Here is a 19,592-nt window from a genome sequence, read left to right on the forward strand (position 1 = left end):
TATAAATATAACTTTCAGTTGAAGCTAAATCTCCATATAAATTTACTTTATTTTAAACATTTATTGAAGTAGTACAATCTGGGTTTTTTCAGATCAGTGTGCTTACATACACATAGATAGTTTTATGATTACACGTGTGAAGCGTTAAATCGTCCATGTGGTGGAGGTGTTGCTCTATTTCTCAAAACCCTACATAAGACAGCGGAGTGAGTGTAAACAAAGGGATGATGGCAAATTGAGACAGTCTTACTCCACGCCAACAATTCAGCCCACAATTCAGAGGTGACTTTCTAATGAGCTACTGCCGCTCTGCAGATACTATTTTCTAGAAAATGACTTGGATCTTTTGATAAAAAAACACAACCATAATTAAAAGACTATTAGGAATGCTTTTACAGTATCAAAAGATGATGGGGGTGGGACTTTAACCCTTGTGCTATCCTAGGCACTTTACCATTGGGAGTTGGGTCATCTAGACCCACTAGACAGAGCTCTGAACCTTTTTCTCTTCAATGATTTGTGATCTTCACTGGTGTCCATGATTACATGAAATCTTTCCACCTTTATCCACCTTTGTCATGGTAGGGAGAACACGTCAAAGTAAGGGTGGGGTCATCTAAGATAGCACAAGGGTTAACACATTTTATATATCCTGAGAACAGGCCCATTTTTTGTCTTCTCTAGGGAACATTTTTTTTCGGATTATGTCTTCTGACTCATTTGAGGCTCTCTGCTAAGACCTGATGAGCTTAACCCTGGAGAACCCAACAACAATTTTCTTCAGGAATTTTAAACTTAATTAAACAAATTTTATTTTTGTTTATTCATTTTGGGAATCAGCAATTAACAGCAGCCAAAAAAGTAAAGATAAAAACATACAAATAAAAAATAAAATAGAGAAAATAAAAAAGCAAGGACAAAATTGGAACCTGTGGGTTTCCCAGGGTTAAATTAGGACATCCAACTTTTCCAATGATATCTCATGTGTTTGGTGGGATAATGGTAAGTTTGGTTTCCTAGGGAGATAATATAGAGTCTGTAGAAGTCATAAATTAATGGGCTGGCTCTCAGGAGGATAAATTACTTGTAACACTAAATCTAGAAGTTCTCCATTTATCCTCAAAGCAGCACACAGTTCATATTTGTCCAGAAACAAGAAAAAAAACTCTATAATAGTACTTAGTTTTACAAAATTTACCGATACTTTCTCTTTATGCTAGGTGTGAAAACAATTTAAAAAAAGTTAAGTTCACCCTAAAAATGTATGAACAGCCAAAGACTACTGTGGTGTCCATACTCCAAAACTTTCTAAAAGACTGACTTTTGTAGTAAGAAATGACAGTCTGGCATTTTTCAGTCAGTCAAGAACAGACGGAATGAAAAATAGTGCAAAATTACAACATTTTAAAGTATTGTTGTCTATCATCACATTATAATAGATTTACCACAATCTTCTTTATTGTCTCCAACAATACTGCAGGAAAAGTATCAAACTGATGGTTTAACAAGGCTTTACGTTAATGACACATCGTTATTTGATTCACTTATAAAGTACATTTAAGGTCTCCACCTCAAAATTACTATGTTCTTTGGAATTTAACATGTTTTAAGTTTTTTATAGGGTGCATGTTTACAAAAATTCTTGTATGTAAAAGATCAGTCCACTATGCTGAGCTAAGAAGCATTATTAACTAGTAGTATTATTAACCTACGGCATGACTCCATCTTAAAATTTATTTTATTAGTAAAGAAAGATAGCAATGCATGCCAGTCTGTGCACAGCTTTTATATTTAAAATAAAATCGGATATAAAAGACTTAGTTGTGACATTGTGTGTTCGTTTTACCATGTTGTGTTATTTTTTCTTGTTTTTATTTGGTGGTTGCACATAAAGGTAAAATTAGAGGGGTAACTGTTACATTTAATGGTCATCTTTAACCGTGCGTTTGGTTAATAATAAAGCAAAATGAAAAATAAATGAATAAAACAAATTAATATTGAAACTTCTCTATATTTATCATCAGTATTTATTTTCCACAAAGTGTTTTACAAATAATGTTCATTGTTTTTGTTTTTATATCCTCACAGGTTGCACGTTTTTGAAAGTATCTCTTCTGGTTTTCAGGTATGATGACGGAATTTCCGAAAGCACCTGAACGTAGCAGAAGCAGTGACGAAGGACAGTCTGTAAGCGGCAGGGAGCTGCCCGCATCGTCTCGTTCCGTCGCTGGACAGAAAGGTGCGAGCATGACAGTCGCCCGGGCATCGTAGAGTCAACACAGAAACATCGCATTTAGGTTCTTTTGACTGTCACACTAAACCTTAAAATATAGCGGTATTTCTTTACCAGGTTTGTGTTGAGGCTGCGTCAAGTTACATTGCTAGCCCGGCTAGCTTAGAGTTAGCCTACTAACGTTAGCCGTTCTTTGGCGTTTTAACGTTAGAGGTTAGCTTAGGCTAATTTCTGTAAGCTAACGTTAGCTTACCGGTTAGCCTACCATGCACTCCATAAGCCAAATTAATAATACCGTAATAACTCAAACATTAAGATGACCGATGTGTGCATTTCATAGGAATCGCGTTGTTATAGAGAAACAGATGAACGAAAGCTGCGTCTAAACTTGCAGCACTGGTAGTTCATCATCTTCTTGTCTTAAATCATTTGACAGCTCCGTATCCGGGAGATATGGAGACGCCGGGGAGAATATCAGCCTCAACGGATCCTCTGGATTTTACCGTGGAAAACGTTGAGAAGGTGAGTTCTCAATATCTGACTTGTTGACATCATAGGACAGAGTTTCCTATAAGGCACCTTAATGTTGCGTTGGCTATTATTACGTCATTTCATCTTTCACGCGCTTACTTCTTCTGGATGCTGTTATGTTTTGGGGACTTTTTTTCTCCCCACTTGTATGCGTGAACCCTATTGAACGTAATGTTAATTTGACACGGTTATATTTAAGCCTTTTAGACTATTTCTGTACTGTAATGGGATATTAAAAGGACATTTTTTACCACCTGTTCTGATTATATATAAGACAGAAGATAGCCAAAATATATAATTTGTATTTTTAAAATGTATATATGTATTTATATATATTCTTCAAAGGTGATGTTGACTGCCAAGTCTTTGCTATGAATCAATGCGAATGTGGCTGCTGACTCATATTAGGGTGAATGGCTGTGCCAGGAAAAGATGAAGGGGGGATGAGACAGGTGCTTTGTTGAAGAGCAGACTTGCTGTGAAGAGTTGAAGATGGTAATAAAGCGAGACAGGCACCAATAAAGAAAGAGGAGAGGTTGGGAAGGTTGGCAGTGTGACACAAATAATTAAAGTCAGCATTGATACGAGAGGTGAACCCTCCTGTAAGGACGCCTGGTTTGCTTTGACACTGATTTTCAAGATAATAGGAAAACAATCTGTGTATTGTCTCATCTGTTTTAGGGTATTGCATTTTTCTGATAAATTTCTATTGCTGTAAAGAAATATTTTCATCTTTTTTGGTGGTTTTTCTAGTTTTCTCCAGGTGTAACTATTATTTTACTTTTTTTGGTTATTTGGATAGTAGTACAGTCAAAACAATTGATGCAATAATTAGTGAAGTGTCAAGAACAGTCATTTATTGATTATTTTTCACAAGGACACCCTGTACAGGAGACCGTGCTGGATTAATATCTTTTGGACAAGTGCGCAGATACTAATTGTTACCTGCAAAAAACAAACTGACAGATAGAAATGCAACTAAAAAGATCTAAAGATCAAAATAGGATTTAGTAAAACAAAAGCACTTTTCAGCAATAGATAAAACACATCTTATATTCACTTCAGAGCTTATACGTGATTTAATTAAATTTTGTGGTAACCAGAAGATACCGTGGAGGTCAGGTCAAGAAAACAAGGGGGGATTTAAAATGGACACATGATTTTCTAACCCCCAAAAAATGTTTACTTCCTTCTGTATCCTCGTTGGGGTTTCCACAGTGAATCTGGGCATTTTCCTTTAGTTCTTCTGACCCTAAGTGAGTGATAGATATGTCAATCGCCCAAATCAACCAGTGTTTTGCAGATTAACTGTAATGGGTGAGTTTCCAGTCCCTTTAACTTTATAAGGGTTACTATGTTTAAATGACTGCCAGGCTAATATTTTACTCTTAAAGAGTACTCTTAAGACTCTAGAGTAGACTCGTAAGAGTTGAAATGACGTCATCTGCATTGATCTTGTAAATGTAGTGACACAACAGTGAATATAACAATCTTCCACTCTTTCACCTGAAAAATGTCAAATATCACATTGGGCAACAAAGGGTTTAACATATATTGTTTGTGCCAGGATATTTCTCTCTCTAAACTGTTCAAGTTCACTTTTTTTTTAAACCAACCTTTGCACAATTAATTATCAGCTAGTACTTCACTAATTTATACAAATATCACACAAATCAAAGATTTGTTGCTTTCTAGATTTTTATTATCGTAAATATGTTTTTTTTTTTTTTTTTATTTAGTTACAAATATATTTAGGGCGGCAGTGGCTAAATATAGCCAGGACATCAGGTGGTTGAGCAAGTTGGCCAATGATTGAAGGGTCTTTGGTTCCATCCCCGCTGCCTCTAGCCAACTCTTGCTGTGTCCTTGGGCAGGACACTTCACCCTCCCTGCCTCCAGTGTGGGCCTGCAGGTGTGTGGATGTGCATGAATGTCCCGGTGATGGTCAGAGGGGTTAGGGCAGCCACGCCTCTGTCAGCCTGCCCCAGGGCAGCTGTAGCTCACCATCACCAAGTATGAATGAGGAGTGAAGGAATAATGAACACATTATAATCGCTTTGCGTGTCTAGAAAAGCGCAGATAAATCTAATCCAATAATAATAATATTATTATTATTATTAATAGTAGTAGTGGTAGTAGTATTGTTGTTCTTCTTTTTCTTATTATTATTTGGCATGTTACTTGTCCTAGCTTACTTTTTGTTCATGTTTTTTCAGTTACCTTTTTTAAGTTTTTAAACGTGTGCTGAATTTCTATTTTTCTGGTCTTTTCAGACAGGAGACAGGCAAAGATAACTTAGATTAAAAGAGGTTTGTCATACATGTTGTAGAAGGTAACCAAAGGAGAAATTTTGCATTTGATTTTAAATGATTAAATGTTGAGTATACCATCTTCAACAGAAGAAAATTCTTATTTATCAAAAATATTCAAAGTAAGCATAGTATTCATTTGACATAATATGAACCAACACTTAAGTGAAGATGGTATTTTAGTGAGTTAAATCTGTGAGGCAATTAAAGTATAGGACCTCGACACAGCTTGCTAATTCAAAAAGAGGCTGAACTGTCTTATCTGAAAACCAAATGCGATATTTTTCTTATTATGTATTTTTATATCCAGCTTTTTTTTCCATGTTTTCATTATAATGTGCCAACCCAAAGCTTAAGTACAGTTTATCAATACTTAAAGTGCCACTCTTATCATCTTTTGATCTATTTTAATCTATTTTTATTTGTATATTACTGTGACAAATAAGTATTTGATCACTTGATTATCAGATAGATTTCTGACCAGCAAAGACCTGCTGTTCTGCTTTTAAATAGTCCAACTTAAATAGTCAAAAGACACAAGAGACAAAATTGTAGACCTTCACAAAGCTGGAAGTGGCTACGGGGCAATTGCCAAGCAGCTTGGTAAGAAAAGAACAACTGTTGGAGCAATTGTCAGAAAATGGAAGAGGCTAATGATGACTGTCAATGTCCCTCGGACTGGGGCCCCTCGCAAGATCTCACCTCGTGGGGTATCGATGATGCTAAGGAAGGTGAAGAATCAGCCCAGGACTACACGGGAGGAGCTGGTCAATGACCTGAAGAGAGCTGGGACTACCGTTTCCAAGGCTACTATAAGTAATACATTAAAGCGTCATGGTTTAAAATCATGTATCGCATGGAAGGCTCCCCTGCTGAAGTCAGCCCATGTCAAGGCCCGTCTGAAGTTTGCCAATGACCATCTTGATGATCCAGAGGAGTCATGGGAGAAAGTCTTGTGGTCAGATGAGACCTAAATAGTACTTTTTGGTCTTAACTCCATTTGCCGTGTTTGGAGAAGGAAGAATAAGGAGCGTTATCCCAAGAACACCATACCTACAGTGAAGCACAGGGGTGGAAGCATCATGCTCTGCACAGGGGATAGGACGACTGCACTGTATTAAGGAGAGGATGAACGGGGCTCTGTATTGTGAGATATTGGGCAAAAACCTCCTTATCTCAGTCAGAGCGTTGAAGATGGGTCGTGGCTGGGTCTTTCAGCGTGACAATGACCCGAAGCACACAACCAAGAAAACCAAGGAGTGGCTCCGTAAGAAGCATATCAAGGTTCTGGAGTGGCCTAGCCAGTCTCCAGACCTAAATCCAATAGAGAATCTTTGGAGGGAGCTGAAACTCTGTGTTGCTGAGCGACAGCCCCGAGCCCTGACAGATCTAGAGAAGATCTGTATGGAGGAGTGGGCCAAAATCCCTGCTGCAGTGTGAATAATGAAAATTTTAGACCCCTCCATGTTTTCTAAGTGGGAGAACTTGCTAAATCACAGGGTGATCAAATACTCATTGACCTCACGGTATCTGTCTGCAAGTAGATGCATCGGAATGGAGAGGAGCAGGGAGCTTTATGCTTGTGGCTTGACGATCGTAGTTTGTACATAAAAACCACCAGGTTTTTAGATGACATTTTTTGTCTGCTTCTGATTCATCATGATTTGAATAAAGAAATAGTCAAAAACGCATTTTTGATCTCACCCTCCTCACTTTTCTATATGTCCTCCATCATGAGATAAATACTACAAGTACATGTTAAAAACACCAAAAACATAATTTTCATTGGAGTGGGACATGACATTAAGGACATCCTGTGTGAATGTTGGAATAATTTCAGACACTTACAGTCAGAGAACATAATCTCTGATTATGCTGAGCAGGATGTCGAGCAAATCTGGTCAAAAATGTGTCATTTTGCTGACAATAACTCCATGAGAGGAAGCTAACCGCATTCCGAAATCCAAACATCGTGCTGTCTGATAGCTCAGTTTACAGTTTTAAATCTCTTAATTCCTTGGCATTTCAGTTGGAAGGAAATCCAAGGAAGAACAACCCCCTTCAATACAAACTAGAAGATACTAACAATGTCATACTGTGTCAGACCAAATACTAAACAAAAAGCCTTCTGTTGACCATATACAACTACTGGGCCAGTAACCATCATCTCCATCACCATGACTACAGGAGGGACGCAACTCTCCAACTACACTTTGTACTAAATTTAAATTTAGCTTTCATTAATCACAGCTATTCACACTTTAAGAGAGCTATTTTCTGTCACGATGTTTGTTTGTGGTATAAAACACTCATGTGGGAAATCTATCATTTTCTCTCTTGAGAATAGAACAACTAACCAGTTTTTACTCTTTTATTTAAAAAAAGATTTAATGTGGCTTGTTTTTCTTTAAAAAAAATCAAAATCTTTACACATAAAAGGCTTCATCCACAACTATTTTTCCAAACTGCATCAATACAGGTAGTTTAAAAAAAGGTGGTATAGACCCACTCCAAGGACTTTTTTTTAAGTGTTTTTAACATGTTCTTGTAGCATTTTTCGATGATGGTAAACATATATAAAGAAAATTAAGATTAAATTTGTTTTTCTGAATCTTTTTTTATTCATGGTATATCAGGAGAAAACGAAAAATGTCGTTTGAAAAAGCTTGTAGTTGTTACGTACTAACAACCACAGGCTCCCTGCTCCGCTCCATTCGGATGCATACACTTGCAGACAAATAGATCCACGTACGTCTAAGCTAGCAGGAGAAAGTATAGGTGGATGATGGGAAGACAGGACAGGCTTACTCCGCACCAACGGTCACGCCGCCCACATCTCAGACGTGAATTTCTGATGAACTCCTGCTGCTCTGCAGAAACTTGAGTCTTAGGAATCGACACAGTTTTTTTAAAATTTGGGCTAATAACATCATAATCCTAATTAAAAGACCACTGGGAACGCTTTTAAGATAGATCAGAAGTTGATTAGAGTGGGTTTTTAGAGGAACCACAACTGAGTCAAGTTCATTTGTCTCAGAGTTTTATATGATCTTGAAAACTGATGGTAACACTAAAAGTTATATTAATGGAAGAACAACCCTCATCTATTATGTTTACAGAAATGCTAGTTTGCTTATCCTTGCAGAAATTAATTTAAACCTGCAAAACCTATTTTTATCAGAGTATTTCTTACCATTTGTGTAAGTACAGGGCAGCACTCTTCTATTGTCCTGTATGCAGTGTTATTTCAGTAAAGAGGGGTAAGATGTGACCATAGGAAAGCTTATTCTACTAATAATAAACAAATAAAAGGATTGAGACATTTTACCTTATTAATTAAGCACAAATTAGTATTGAAGTGTGTTTTGCCACCTTGTATGTTTAATAATGCAACGTGAACATGGTTTTCTGACTACCTTATCCAGTATAAGGTCATATTTGGAGAATGGATTCTATTTAAAAACAGGAATATAGAAGAGTATAGAACTACATGTGAGTGATAAACTTGGTTTTGATGCCTTCAGGACTTTGTCCACCAGTTGTACAATTTGCTTAATAACAATTTCTCTCCAGTTTTGCACTGAATGTATGACATGTATATCTAAACTCTTGTAGCAGCACAAAGGGTTTTACTGACAATTATCGTGGCTCCACCTGCCATTTTTTCATACAGCATTGTTGCATGTATATTGCAATATATACCCAAAATAAGAATTTGGTGCAGTTTACCAAAGAGTGTGGTAAATCTTTGGCTGGAATGACAGTTGCTGTTGGATACTTAGGCCACATTTACACTGCAGGTCTTGATGCTCATATCCGATTTTCTGACTATATCTGATTTTTTTGACGACCCGCTTACATCATCTTTTAAAAGTGACCCGTATCTGATTTTTGCATTTACACTATACAATGCTGAAACTATCAAACGTAGATGTTCTGAGGACTACGTAGCAGCATTTCAGCATTCCGCGGACCTTTTTCGGACTTTTGATCCAAGTGTTGAACCTTTCCTGCTCGATGACTTCTCTTTTCTGACCGTAGTCAGAAACACACGGGAGATTTCTTCGGGGTTCTCTTTTCCGTTCTGAACCCTCAGCCTCCAGAGTGGGTTAAGAAAGACTCCAAAACTTTTGGGGGAGACACCTTATTTTTAATTTACGGTTCTCCGACAGTCCCCCGCTCCGCGCTCACACCCCCGCGCTCACAGGAGAGAGGGGGGGCTCTCTCCTTACACACACGCACACACGCAAGCACGTGCGCGCGCTCACACACACACGGTCCGCATCATACACGCCCCCCAAAGAAATAAACGGCTTCTAGCCTGGTCCATAGCAACGGTGTCCCGCTTCATTAGTTACCGTTTGCGTCCGGACCGGACATAACAGCGGTTTCTGACTACGGTCTGAAGCCTGAGGCTGAAAGGTAACACGCTGACAGCAAAATCAGCGCACAAAAAGCACCTTAATAAGTCATGTGATCTCAGTTGGTTGTGTCCTGAGTTGACGTCACTGACGTACGACTCGCATTTACTGGGGAATATCCGATTTGCCTGCTTACATGGCACACGCAAATGCAGTTTTCCGATTCGTTTCCGATTTATTTCCACATATGAGAGAGGCCTGTATCCGATCTATGAAAAACGGAATCCATGCGCTTTTGTCCTGCTTACACATTCACCGATTATATCCGATCTGTGCCACATGAGAGGAAAAAATCGGAATTGGGTCACTTGAACCATGCAGTGTAAAGGCGGCCTTATTTAACACAAGTTTGCCACTGACAGTATTATATTTGTACAAATATTACCACATTTTATAGGATAGGTCCCTCTAAAGACTCTCAAGGTCACCGTACAGTAAATACTACACACAAATCAGGGAGGGCAGCATAGTACATTTTTGATATTCAGGAATTAAACAGAAAAATTGTACATTTTTGTTTGTATAAGAAAAGTTTATCTAAAAGTTACCTTTTCCTGAATGTATTTTTATTTATAATATGATGTACATTAGACTGGAGTATAGTAGTTTTGAGGCTTTATGGAAGATGACTCGATTAATACATTAGAGGGAAAGCAGAGTTAAAACCATAAAGGTCCATGAAGTGTTTTTTATTCCAGCTATCGATCAATATAAGTGGAATACAGCTTTTTATAGTTAACATAATAGACTCACAGATCTAAATGTGACTGTATTTGTTTATGTTAAGTTCATGCATTTCTCTGCTAATTAAAACTATAGAAAAATGCTAGAAGATGTGCACTTGTATAAAGTTTATCTCCACGCAAGAACTGAACTCTGTTCCCCTATTCACATATTTATACCCCAATGGCTGCAGAGCTGAAATACGAGGCAGTAAACAAGCCTCTGGTAGTTTTATGGTGTTCAACATCTCAAAAAAGGATAATTTTCTGCTCTTGTACCAGGATTTCCTAACTATTGGAAACATTGTGCTATTAATAATTTCTGTCTTGGCTGTATGCTAATAACCACAACTATAGTTCTTTGTTTTCCCATAAATCCTGGTTTTCTTTCAAGCCTTTGATTGTGATGTGATGCTGATTTCTGTATTTTACTCTTTGTACTCAGTACTACCTTTATAACACCTTTGAGAGTAGCCTTCTCAAGGATCGATGACTTTAAATGTACATTCACATGAGCATAACCTCCTATATATGAATACCAAGGTTTGTTTGTCTCTGGTTTTACACTTTAGCCTTTTAGAAGTTAGAGAAAAGGGATTTATGTGATCTTTCTTTATGAAATAGGAACACGTTTAATGAATTGTCTATCTGTTACTTTATATTTTTCCAATTTTGTATTCATTAAGCAGTGTAGTGTCTTTTGCTAACAGAGCCTTTGGAATAACAAGAAAGTTATTAAGTAATAAGAGCTTAGTTATACCTCAAAGTAGCAAAACTTTTGAAAATACTTTTGAAAATGAAAACCAATTCCCCCCCCCCCCCCCCCCCCACAGTCTTTTTTTGAGAATATCATCCTTATGCAGTTAGAAGAGTCTTTTGCAAGATGCTGCCTTCTGTAAATATGCATCTTGTATTGGTTTAGTTGTTAAAAAAAACAAACGCCAGGAGATTTTTATAGTTACCCAAAGTTAGTTTGGAGGGGGCTAATAGTAAACAAAAGCCATTGTTTGTTGAGTTTTTAGGGTTGAACCAGAAACAGGCTTTTCATGTCTTGGGCTTTCAGCATCAATGTGGACATGCAACACTGTTTGCAATCGGGTAAGGATTGGTTGGCTGTCACACAGTGGACTACAGTAATGATTTGCTGCTGCTTTGAAGTCTATATCACAACGGCAGAGTAACGCTTCATAAACAACACTAGCCTCTGGCCAAAGCCTTTTAGGATCTTAGCATGGCAATGAAAAACATGCCAAATGTTGGCAAAACAGCATTCTTTTTTTTTTGTCCTTTTAGTCTCCCTGATGTTTTTTCTTCTTCTTCAGAACTGCAGACATTGCAGTAGATGTACACACATCTGGTATTTATGTTTGAATTCATTCAGCAAACCTTTCGTTTCTGCTTTTCATAACATACGTGGACCTTGAGCTCTCCTTCTTTCCTGGATGTGTGAATGAAACAGCTCATTAACACCTAGCTAGCTGTGTTAATCTCAGACAGTAAGTGGAGACAAAAATGCACTAGTGGAAGGTTGGCATGGAGAGAGTATACAACCTGATACTCCTTCTCCTGAAGGAACAGATCATATTTATATATTTATTCCTCTCTCTTGCTGTAATGTTGTTTTCAAAAGGAGGGGATATGAAAAGGAAATAAAAAAGGATTTACTGGTTTGCTGATATAAACTAGTATTAAGGGTTAAATTTAAGGATCAAATTAGGGCTGTACGATATGAGGAAAACTCACGATATTAGTGATCAATATTGCGATGACAATATAACACACAATAAATTAACAAATAGCCAAAACAACAAAAACATTTCCATTTCACTGCAAAATTTAATTTAAATAAGAGTCAAAATACCTTAAATTATTCTCCAAATGACCTTCATCTAATTAGGAGGGCACCATCTAATATAAAAGCTCCATCCGATTGGTCAACAATGTGAATGGCTCCATCTGATTGGTTCAATGGATAAAGGGATTAATTCAATTCATTAAATAGTTAAAGTTGCCATAAGATTGTTTTTGCACAATTAAGGTTTACCATTTATTGCGATGTTCGCCAACTTTTGCTTTCTGGATATTGCACAGCTTGAAATTGCGATAACAATAAATTTGCGATAAATTGTGCAGGCCTAGATCAAATGCTTTTTGACTATTTTTTTGTACTGTAGCAAATGGTTTTATTTTTCAAAATATGAAAATGTGTATAACTGTCTTCACAGGACAGATAATTTCAAGGTTTTTGTTTGATAGTAGTTTTCATTTTTAAGTCAACATAGACCTTTTTGGTTTGATCCTCTCTTTTTCTCCCGTGCTCCGTCACTCGAACTACTAAAAGCTGTCTATTTCAGTGTGCTGTTTTCAGGTCATTGCTTTCTGTCCTCTGCCATCTACTTAGGTTTAGGGGGAATTTGTCCACTGTGTCCGCCCAAAGAACTTTTTTTTTTCCTTGCTGGCCCGTTCTGTTCACAGATTGTCTGGCTGTTTTAATATTTTCTTTCGTTTTCCCCCCCAGGCCCTCCACCAGTTGTACTATGATCCCAATATAGAAAACAAGAATTTGGCTCAAAAATGGCTAATGCAAGCCCAAATCTCACCTCAGGCCTGGCAATTCTGTTGGATTCTACTGAGCCCCGATAAGGTACAGGATCTGCTCATACTCAACTGTACATTTAAAATCAAACAAATTTATTTAGCTACACCCCCCCCCCCCCCCCCCCCCATTACCTTTTCTCACAGGTGCCAGAGATCCAGTATTTTGGAGCTAGTGCACTCCACACCAAAATATCGAGGTACTGGTCAGATATCCCCACAGATCAGTATGAGTCTTTGAAGAGCCAGTTGTTCTCCCAGATCGCCTGCTTCTCCTCTGGCTCCAAGATGGTGCTCACCCGACTGTGTGTGGCGCTGGCTTCTTTGGCACTTAACACGATGCCAGAGGCCTGGCCTGGTGCGGTGGCAGAGATGGTGCGGGTGTTTCAGGAGGAAGCGGGAGGCGTGGATGGACGGGCACGCTGCCTGGCATTGCTGGAGCTGCTCACAGTCCTTCCTGAGGAGTTCCAGACCAGCCGCCTGCCACAGTACCGAAAGGGGCAGGTATGTTTCCAGGCAACAGTTTCATTCGTTCGCCGTGCATTTGCCATCATAACACTAATGTCTTTAATCTCTGGCTATATTAGGACTAATTTGAACCTATTTTAAATGTAGATATGAATAAGTCTTCATCATAACACTTATGTGGAAAAGATTTTTTCACCCTATTTTGTGCAAATTACTTATAATTATCTTTATTTTAGTTTTTGTTCAAAGCTAAATCTGAATTTTGTCATTTAAACAAAAGGAATAGCATGTTTCTAAAGTCGTTAAGCTGAAAATACACATTGTTGAATGTGATTTGTATACCCCAATTATAATTGCTTGTCTAGGTCCGAGGAGCTCTGGCGAGAGAGTGGGGGTCGGTCTGTCCCCTACTGCAACAACTGCTGAGAAGGACCGATAGCCCCGGGGCAGTTAAAGCTCGCGTGCTGCGCTGTTTGTCATCATGGGTACAGCTCGATGTGCCCCTCAGCGAGAGTGAAGGCCTGGTGCATGACTGTTTTGGTGCGCTGCCTGACCCAGAGCTCTTCGACACAGCGGTAGAGGCCATAGTCAACGCCATTTCACAACCGGACTCCCAAAGGTAATGTAAAGTACACGCATGTACACACGCATGTAAAGTACACGCATGTACAAACTCAACATACAAAGGTTCAGTGGTAAGAGATGAATATGAAGCCATTAAAGGTTACTATTTCTGTCACGAGATGAGTTAAACTGGAGTGACAACAAAGACAAAGGGGAGAAAAATAACTTAATGGAAAAATGCAAGAAAAGTGGTAGTTTTGATGTTGGAAAAGCTTCACAGATGCAGAAGAGTGGATAAAAGAAAGAAGAAAAGGATGGATGGAAGAAAGAAAGAAAGAAAGAAAGAAGGGAGGCGGGGAGTGAGGGTTTGAAACAGGGCAAGTTGACAGCCGGGGGAGGAGAGCAGCAATTCTCGATTGCCTGCCGTTTCTATGGTTACGAAGCTAGGGAGAGATGTCATCATGCCCCGGTTGATTCAGACATGGCAAGAGCCCATTACCCCTCCCTTAGAGACAAAGCTGGTGGCAGAGGGAAAATGTATGTGTTAAAAAATGAGACTTTGGTCTGCTCACCTCTGGAGGTGCACTTCTGCCGCCAAATCCGGACATTAGCGTCCAAGCAGCTCTTGTGAATATAATTAACAGTAAAGATAAAGATGGAACTTTCTCTGTGGGCTTTCTTCTTAAATTTTTACGTCTTTGGACGTCTTATTTTTTAAGACCTAATTTCAGTATATTTTCCCTTCTGTGTCAGTGGAAGCTGATCACAGCAATGTACCATGTGCGTGTTTGTTGACGTGCATTAGTGAGGCTCTTCAAAGGTCCTTATTGTGTCATTAATCACATCCTCAGAGGCTGCAGCAGGGGCACAAATGACTCTTATTCAGGTACATTGCTTTTTTCATGTGTTTATCTCTGATTTAGAATAGAAACATACAGGTCGATTGAAAGTTTTGCTCCGTCGTTTTCAGTAAAAATATTTGATCCTTGTTTGTTCCCGTCAACCTTTCTTACATTTCTCAACTCTTAACATCTCTTAGCCCTCTTCCTTGGTCTCCTGTATTCTCTTTCCGTTTAAACGTATTACCGTCAACTCATTTGGGGGTTGTTATTGGTCCAGCTGCATCCTGTTGCCAGGCAACCTATTTCCCCCTCTTTGAGTGTTGCAGTAATTGCAGAGGGAAGCAGAGATGGAGGAGCGTTGGGGGAGGGAGAGGGTGAGACGAAAAAGAGAGGAGTTGCAGGAACGATGGCAGGACAGGAGCAGAAGGAGGGTCACACGAGTTGTTGAAGAGGAGACGGCATCTGTTGTGCTCTCTAGAATGTTGGGAATGTCGTTTTTTATCAGTGGAAACGGGAATATAAATATAGAGGCCGTTCATTCAGCTGTTTTTGATCACAGCAGCATCCAAATCAAAGCTTCCTTTCCTGAGCTGAGAGTGCATGACCTCCATCTCAAGGACCCTTGTTAAAAATTAACAATCTTCAGAGTGCATGAATGTACAAGTGCACGCACATTTGCGTGCACATACATTTACTCAGCCGCTAAACTTAAAGGCTGTTTCTGGCACTGCTCGTACTGTTGATAAACAGAAGATGTTGCAGAAAACATGCACAGGTGTTGGATTATTCGATATAGGGTTGATTCAATAATATTATACTTAAGTGAGAAGAAGGTTTTTTCCAAGGAATGCTCAGAAAGCTGAATGAGAAACTTGTATCTCAAATGCAGGACCACTCAACGGTAATTTTAGCTCAGACGATGGCCTGCAGGTAAATAAAAGTTTTAAAAAAAGTCGTGCAGAAGTCATCTGCTCTATCTTTAGCCTCAAGTCTGAAGGGTTCATATAGCTAAAATATCACCAGTATCTAAAAATAAACCTTATTTCACCATTTAAAATGTTTAAATAAATAAAAAAACAATGCCACAAGGAAACGTATTATCAGTTGCAACACAATTACATCAAAGAAATTATATAAAAACATTTTAATCCTGTTGCACATGTTAAATTAGCTTTGTTCCAAATGCTGCTAAGATCTCACAACCTTGCTGTGCCATTGATAAATATTCAAGTAACCTTATTGATATTCGCCTGAGAGATACCACACCTCCTGTAGACCACAGAACTCCCCAAAGACGTAGTATGGTTTGTGTGTGGAGCACTCACATGCACACTTACCTTCTCTATGACATTCAGGAAGTGTGCTCTCTGTCCTTCATCCCTGCACGTTGCTGTCATGAAGCATAACAGGACAAGTGATGGCTTATGTCATCACACGTGCAGATCAAGGCTTCGGTCTGTGTCAGAGAGTGTCGCAGAGCCTCTTTTATTCACGGAGCGAGAAATATAAAAGGCTGAGACAGCAGGAAGAAGACAAAATAAAAACTGGCAGCAATGTGGTGGTGAGAAAGAGCTGTGAATAGTTTTTCTGGTTTCTTTAAAGGTATGTGGAGCTTTTAGGCTGGCTGTGTTGGATCAAAACCTTTGCTGCCTGAGACAGATTTGATCTCAAGTCAATGCTTTTCGCACATGAGGGTCTTAATCGGATCATGCTAAGTGTGTGATGTGTTTGTGTTGATTCATAGATATGTAAACACTCTGCTGAAACTGGTTCCTCGAGTGCTGGCCCTCCAGGATCAGCTCAGAGCAGCTGTTCAGAATGGAGACATGGAAACCTGCCACGGTATTTGTCGAATTGCTGTCACACTGGGAGAGAACCACTCCAGGTTTGTGTGTGGCTTGGATTTCATAGAAACATAATGAATGTATGCAAAGTTTGAAACATTTATAAACCGTAGTGTCATTATCGACATAGGGGATCCATATTTTATAGAACTTGAAACCAAAAAATGATAAAAGAAGCTTTATTCAACCCACATTCAGCAATATTACTTTACATCTTTACAAATAAATGGGACATGAAATCCCATTTGGAAAAATAAAGTGAGGTTTAAAGTAAGGAAAGCTAGTTTTCAATGCCAAACCAATCAAATATAGTCGTAAATGTACCTTGTGGGATTGTTCCTCCAATCCTGAATCATTCGTTTTTTTCTTTTCATCTCCATAGGACTCTGTTGGAGCAAGTGGATCACTGGCAGAGCTTTCTGGCCTTAGTCAACATGATCATGTTCTGTACTGGCATCCCTGGTCACTATCCAGTCAACGAGACCACCAGCTCCCTCACACTCATTTTTTGGTACACGCTACAAGTAAGACATGTTAAAATATGCCTAAAATATGCTATCCTTTGTTAAATTCAGTCTATGAAACACCTTCATCATTTAGAGAGGAATTGGGTGAAGGTGCTGTGGTCAGATGAGACCAAAACTGAGCTCCTTAGCATAAACCCAACCTGTCATGTTTGGAGAAAGAAAAATGCTACCCATGACCCTTAAAATTGTTCGTGGATGGGTCTTCCAACAGGATAATGACCTTAAAACATACAGCTAAGGCAACCAAGGGTTCAAATACTTCAATGAAATGCAGATAAATGTTTATAAATTATTTTAAGTTGATTTCCTGATTTTCATAGTGATTTTCTATCTCTCAATGTTTAAATCAATCTACCTTTAGGATGACAGGCTATCGAGTTCTTTTTCAGAGGGCAAATCTACAAAATCAGCAAGAGATCAAATACTTATTGGCTCCACCTTTTGTCATCTTCTCCAGTTTCAAATAGGATATACTTTACATGATATAGCAATCCATATCAATGATGTCAGATTTGTCAGTGTGCCAAAAAACACACATGAAATAAACGAATTGTTTGTCAAGTCCATTCTATTATTTTGGTTTTCCCTTTTTTTCAGGATGAGATTATGTCGTTTGAGTCCGAGAAGCAGGCGGTGTACCTTCAGGTCTACAGGCCGGTGTATTTCCAGTTGGTGGATGTTCTCCTCCACAAAGCCCAATTCCCCTCTGACCAGGAGTACGCCTCCTGGTCTTCTGATGAAAAGGAGCAATTCAGGATTTATAGGTACAGCTGTCATTGTGTGTGAGTCTGTGGACTGCCTGGTAGGTTCTGCTGTGTGTGGTTGTGTTTTCAGTTGCTGCTAAGTGTTTCAGAGATGATATGTTGACAGGATGACTGGTCAGCAAATGAACGTATCTTTTGCTAATGGACCCTTATCTGGACTGGCAGCTGAGGAGGCAAAATCTGCCTGCCAAACTGATGAACAAATAAGGTTCAAGGATTCATGCCCCTAAGCTTGTCTGTGTGCGGATGTCTGCTTTTCAGGGTGGATATCTCCGACACACTCATGTATGTATACGAGATGCTTGGAGCAGAGCTGCTGAGTAACCTGTATGATAAACTAGGCAGACTGTTGACTAATACGGAGCAGCCGACGTCATGGCAGGTGGGTGAGAGGCACACACTGCAGTTTCAGTTCTTTTACGATACTAAAAGCATATAGCTGGTGGATGCTGAGACTAAAGGCTTTTGTAACCCTTGGGGCTTAATCGGGTTGCCTTTTGACTGAGTGCACAACTGTTCTATAGTGAAAATACGTATTAAAACACACACACCCAAAAAACAAAGCGGGAACCATGGATCCGTCTGATTTCCATCCACATCTTGAACTTTTTTGTTAACAGATTGAACTGATTCCACTGACTAACATGCTGGCCTGGAGCTCAGCTGTTGGCTGAAGCACTGTTATGGAGTCCTATACTGTTACATAAATATGACCTCATGCAAATACGCAATCAACCAATAAAATCTCTCATAAATATATAAAAAGATCATGAAATTGTGAAAAACCTACACACCGGTTTTAAATGAGCCACTATATTATCAAATATATTTCATTTTGCTTTAAAGACCTGTTCATTATTTTAAAAAAGCATTTTAAAATATTCATTTTAATCATGTTGTATATTATAATTCTGTCTTTTTTCAGAAACTCGGATTTCAAAATCAATATTTTCAAAAGTGACTGTTTTTATTTCATGTTGCTGTTTTTCAGAATGACTTATTTCTTAATGACCTTTTTCAGCAAAAAAACAAAAACAAAAGAATGCGTCTGTCTGTCAATCAGAGAAAGTGGGCGGGTTCTAAACGCACATTGGTTGATCCCTGGAAATCTACTCGTATTCCTAGATACCCGCTCTATGGTGTGCCAGTCAGAGAGATGGCATATTTCAGCGATATCTGCACGGCTTTGGATCAAATAGAGACCAACAATCTGTCTGCTGCAGAAGATGCAAACACCTCAGTTTTTGTAGTTTGAGGGTTTGTGTGGACCAAACCACTAAGGAGCTCCGGTCGTCCACATCTTGAAGCCCCTGTTGAAACACTCCTGACTCTTGTTCTCACGCCATTCGTTCATTCTTCTCTGCTCTGCAGCTAACACAGCTCTGCTGTCTGTGCTCACAGATCCAGTCTGACGTCACATCGTGCCTTAGACTGTGTGGCGGCCAGACAGACAGAGACCGGCTGCAGAAAGAGGAACAAGCCTGCTTGGGCCTCCTGAACCCTATGATATTTTTCCATTTTCATTGAGACAATGATTATAAATCAAGTCCTCTGATTTTATTTTTCCCTCTCGGGGAAAATGTTAAACCTTTCCTGCGAAGACGTTTCTGACCGTGGTCGGAAAACGCAGCGGAGATCCCGGGTTCGATTTGAGGTTCACTTCCCCGTTCGAACCCTCTGAGCCTCCACAGCGGGTTAATAAAAGAACCAGTCTGTTCATTTGGAGGAAACCTTTTTTTATTATTACTTTTCTGGCGAACTGAGCAACACGC

The 19,592-nt window shown here is 39.0% G+C and overlaps 1 protein-coding gene across 3 annotated transcripts in view; it reads left to right on the top strand.

Annotated features, from left to right (window-relative positions):
- Positions 1–19,592, top strand: part of ipo13b (importin 13b) — a 38,779-nt gene that overhangs the window by 1,020 nt on the left and 18,167 nt on the right. For 2 of the 3 annotated variants that reach the window (XM_020702611.3, XM_078946264.1), the window contains exons 1-9: positions 2,171–2,297; positions 2,670–2,755; positions 12,735–12,860; positions 12,959–13,315; positions 13,645–13,898; positions 16,430–16,570; positions 16,912–17,053; positions 17,654–17,820; positions 18,082–18,202. In XM_020702611.3, the coding sequence (XP_020558270.1) occupies positions 2,687–2,755; positions 12,735–12,860; positions 12,959–13,315; positions 13,645–13,898; positions 16,430–16,570; positions 16,912–17,053; positions 17,654–17,820; positions 18,082–18,202 (1,377 nt within the window). In that variant the 5' untranslated portion in view covers positions 2,171–2,297; positions 2,670–2,686. Of the gene's footprint in view, positions 1–2,125; positions 2,298–2,669; positions 2,756–12,734; positions 12,861–12,958; positions 13,316–13,644; positions 13,899–16,429; positions 16,571–16,911; positions 17,054–17,653; positions 17,821–18,081; positions 18,203–19,592 lie in introns of those variants that run through there. The other variant, XM_004068183.5, reaches the window with a different exon arrangement.

The sequence above is a fragment of the Oryzias latipes genome, chromosome 4 (assembly GCF_053564925.1).
Source record: "Oryzias latipes strain Hd-rR chromosome 4, Olatipes_Hd-rR_3.1".
Lineage (NCBI taxonomy): Eukaryota > Metazoa > Chordata > Actinopteri > Beloniformes > Adrianichthyidae > Oryzias > Oryzias latipes.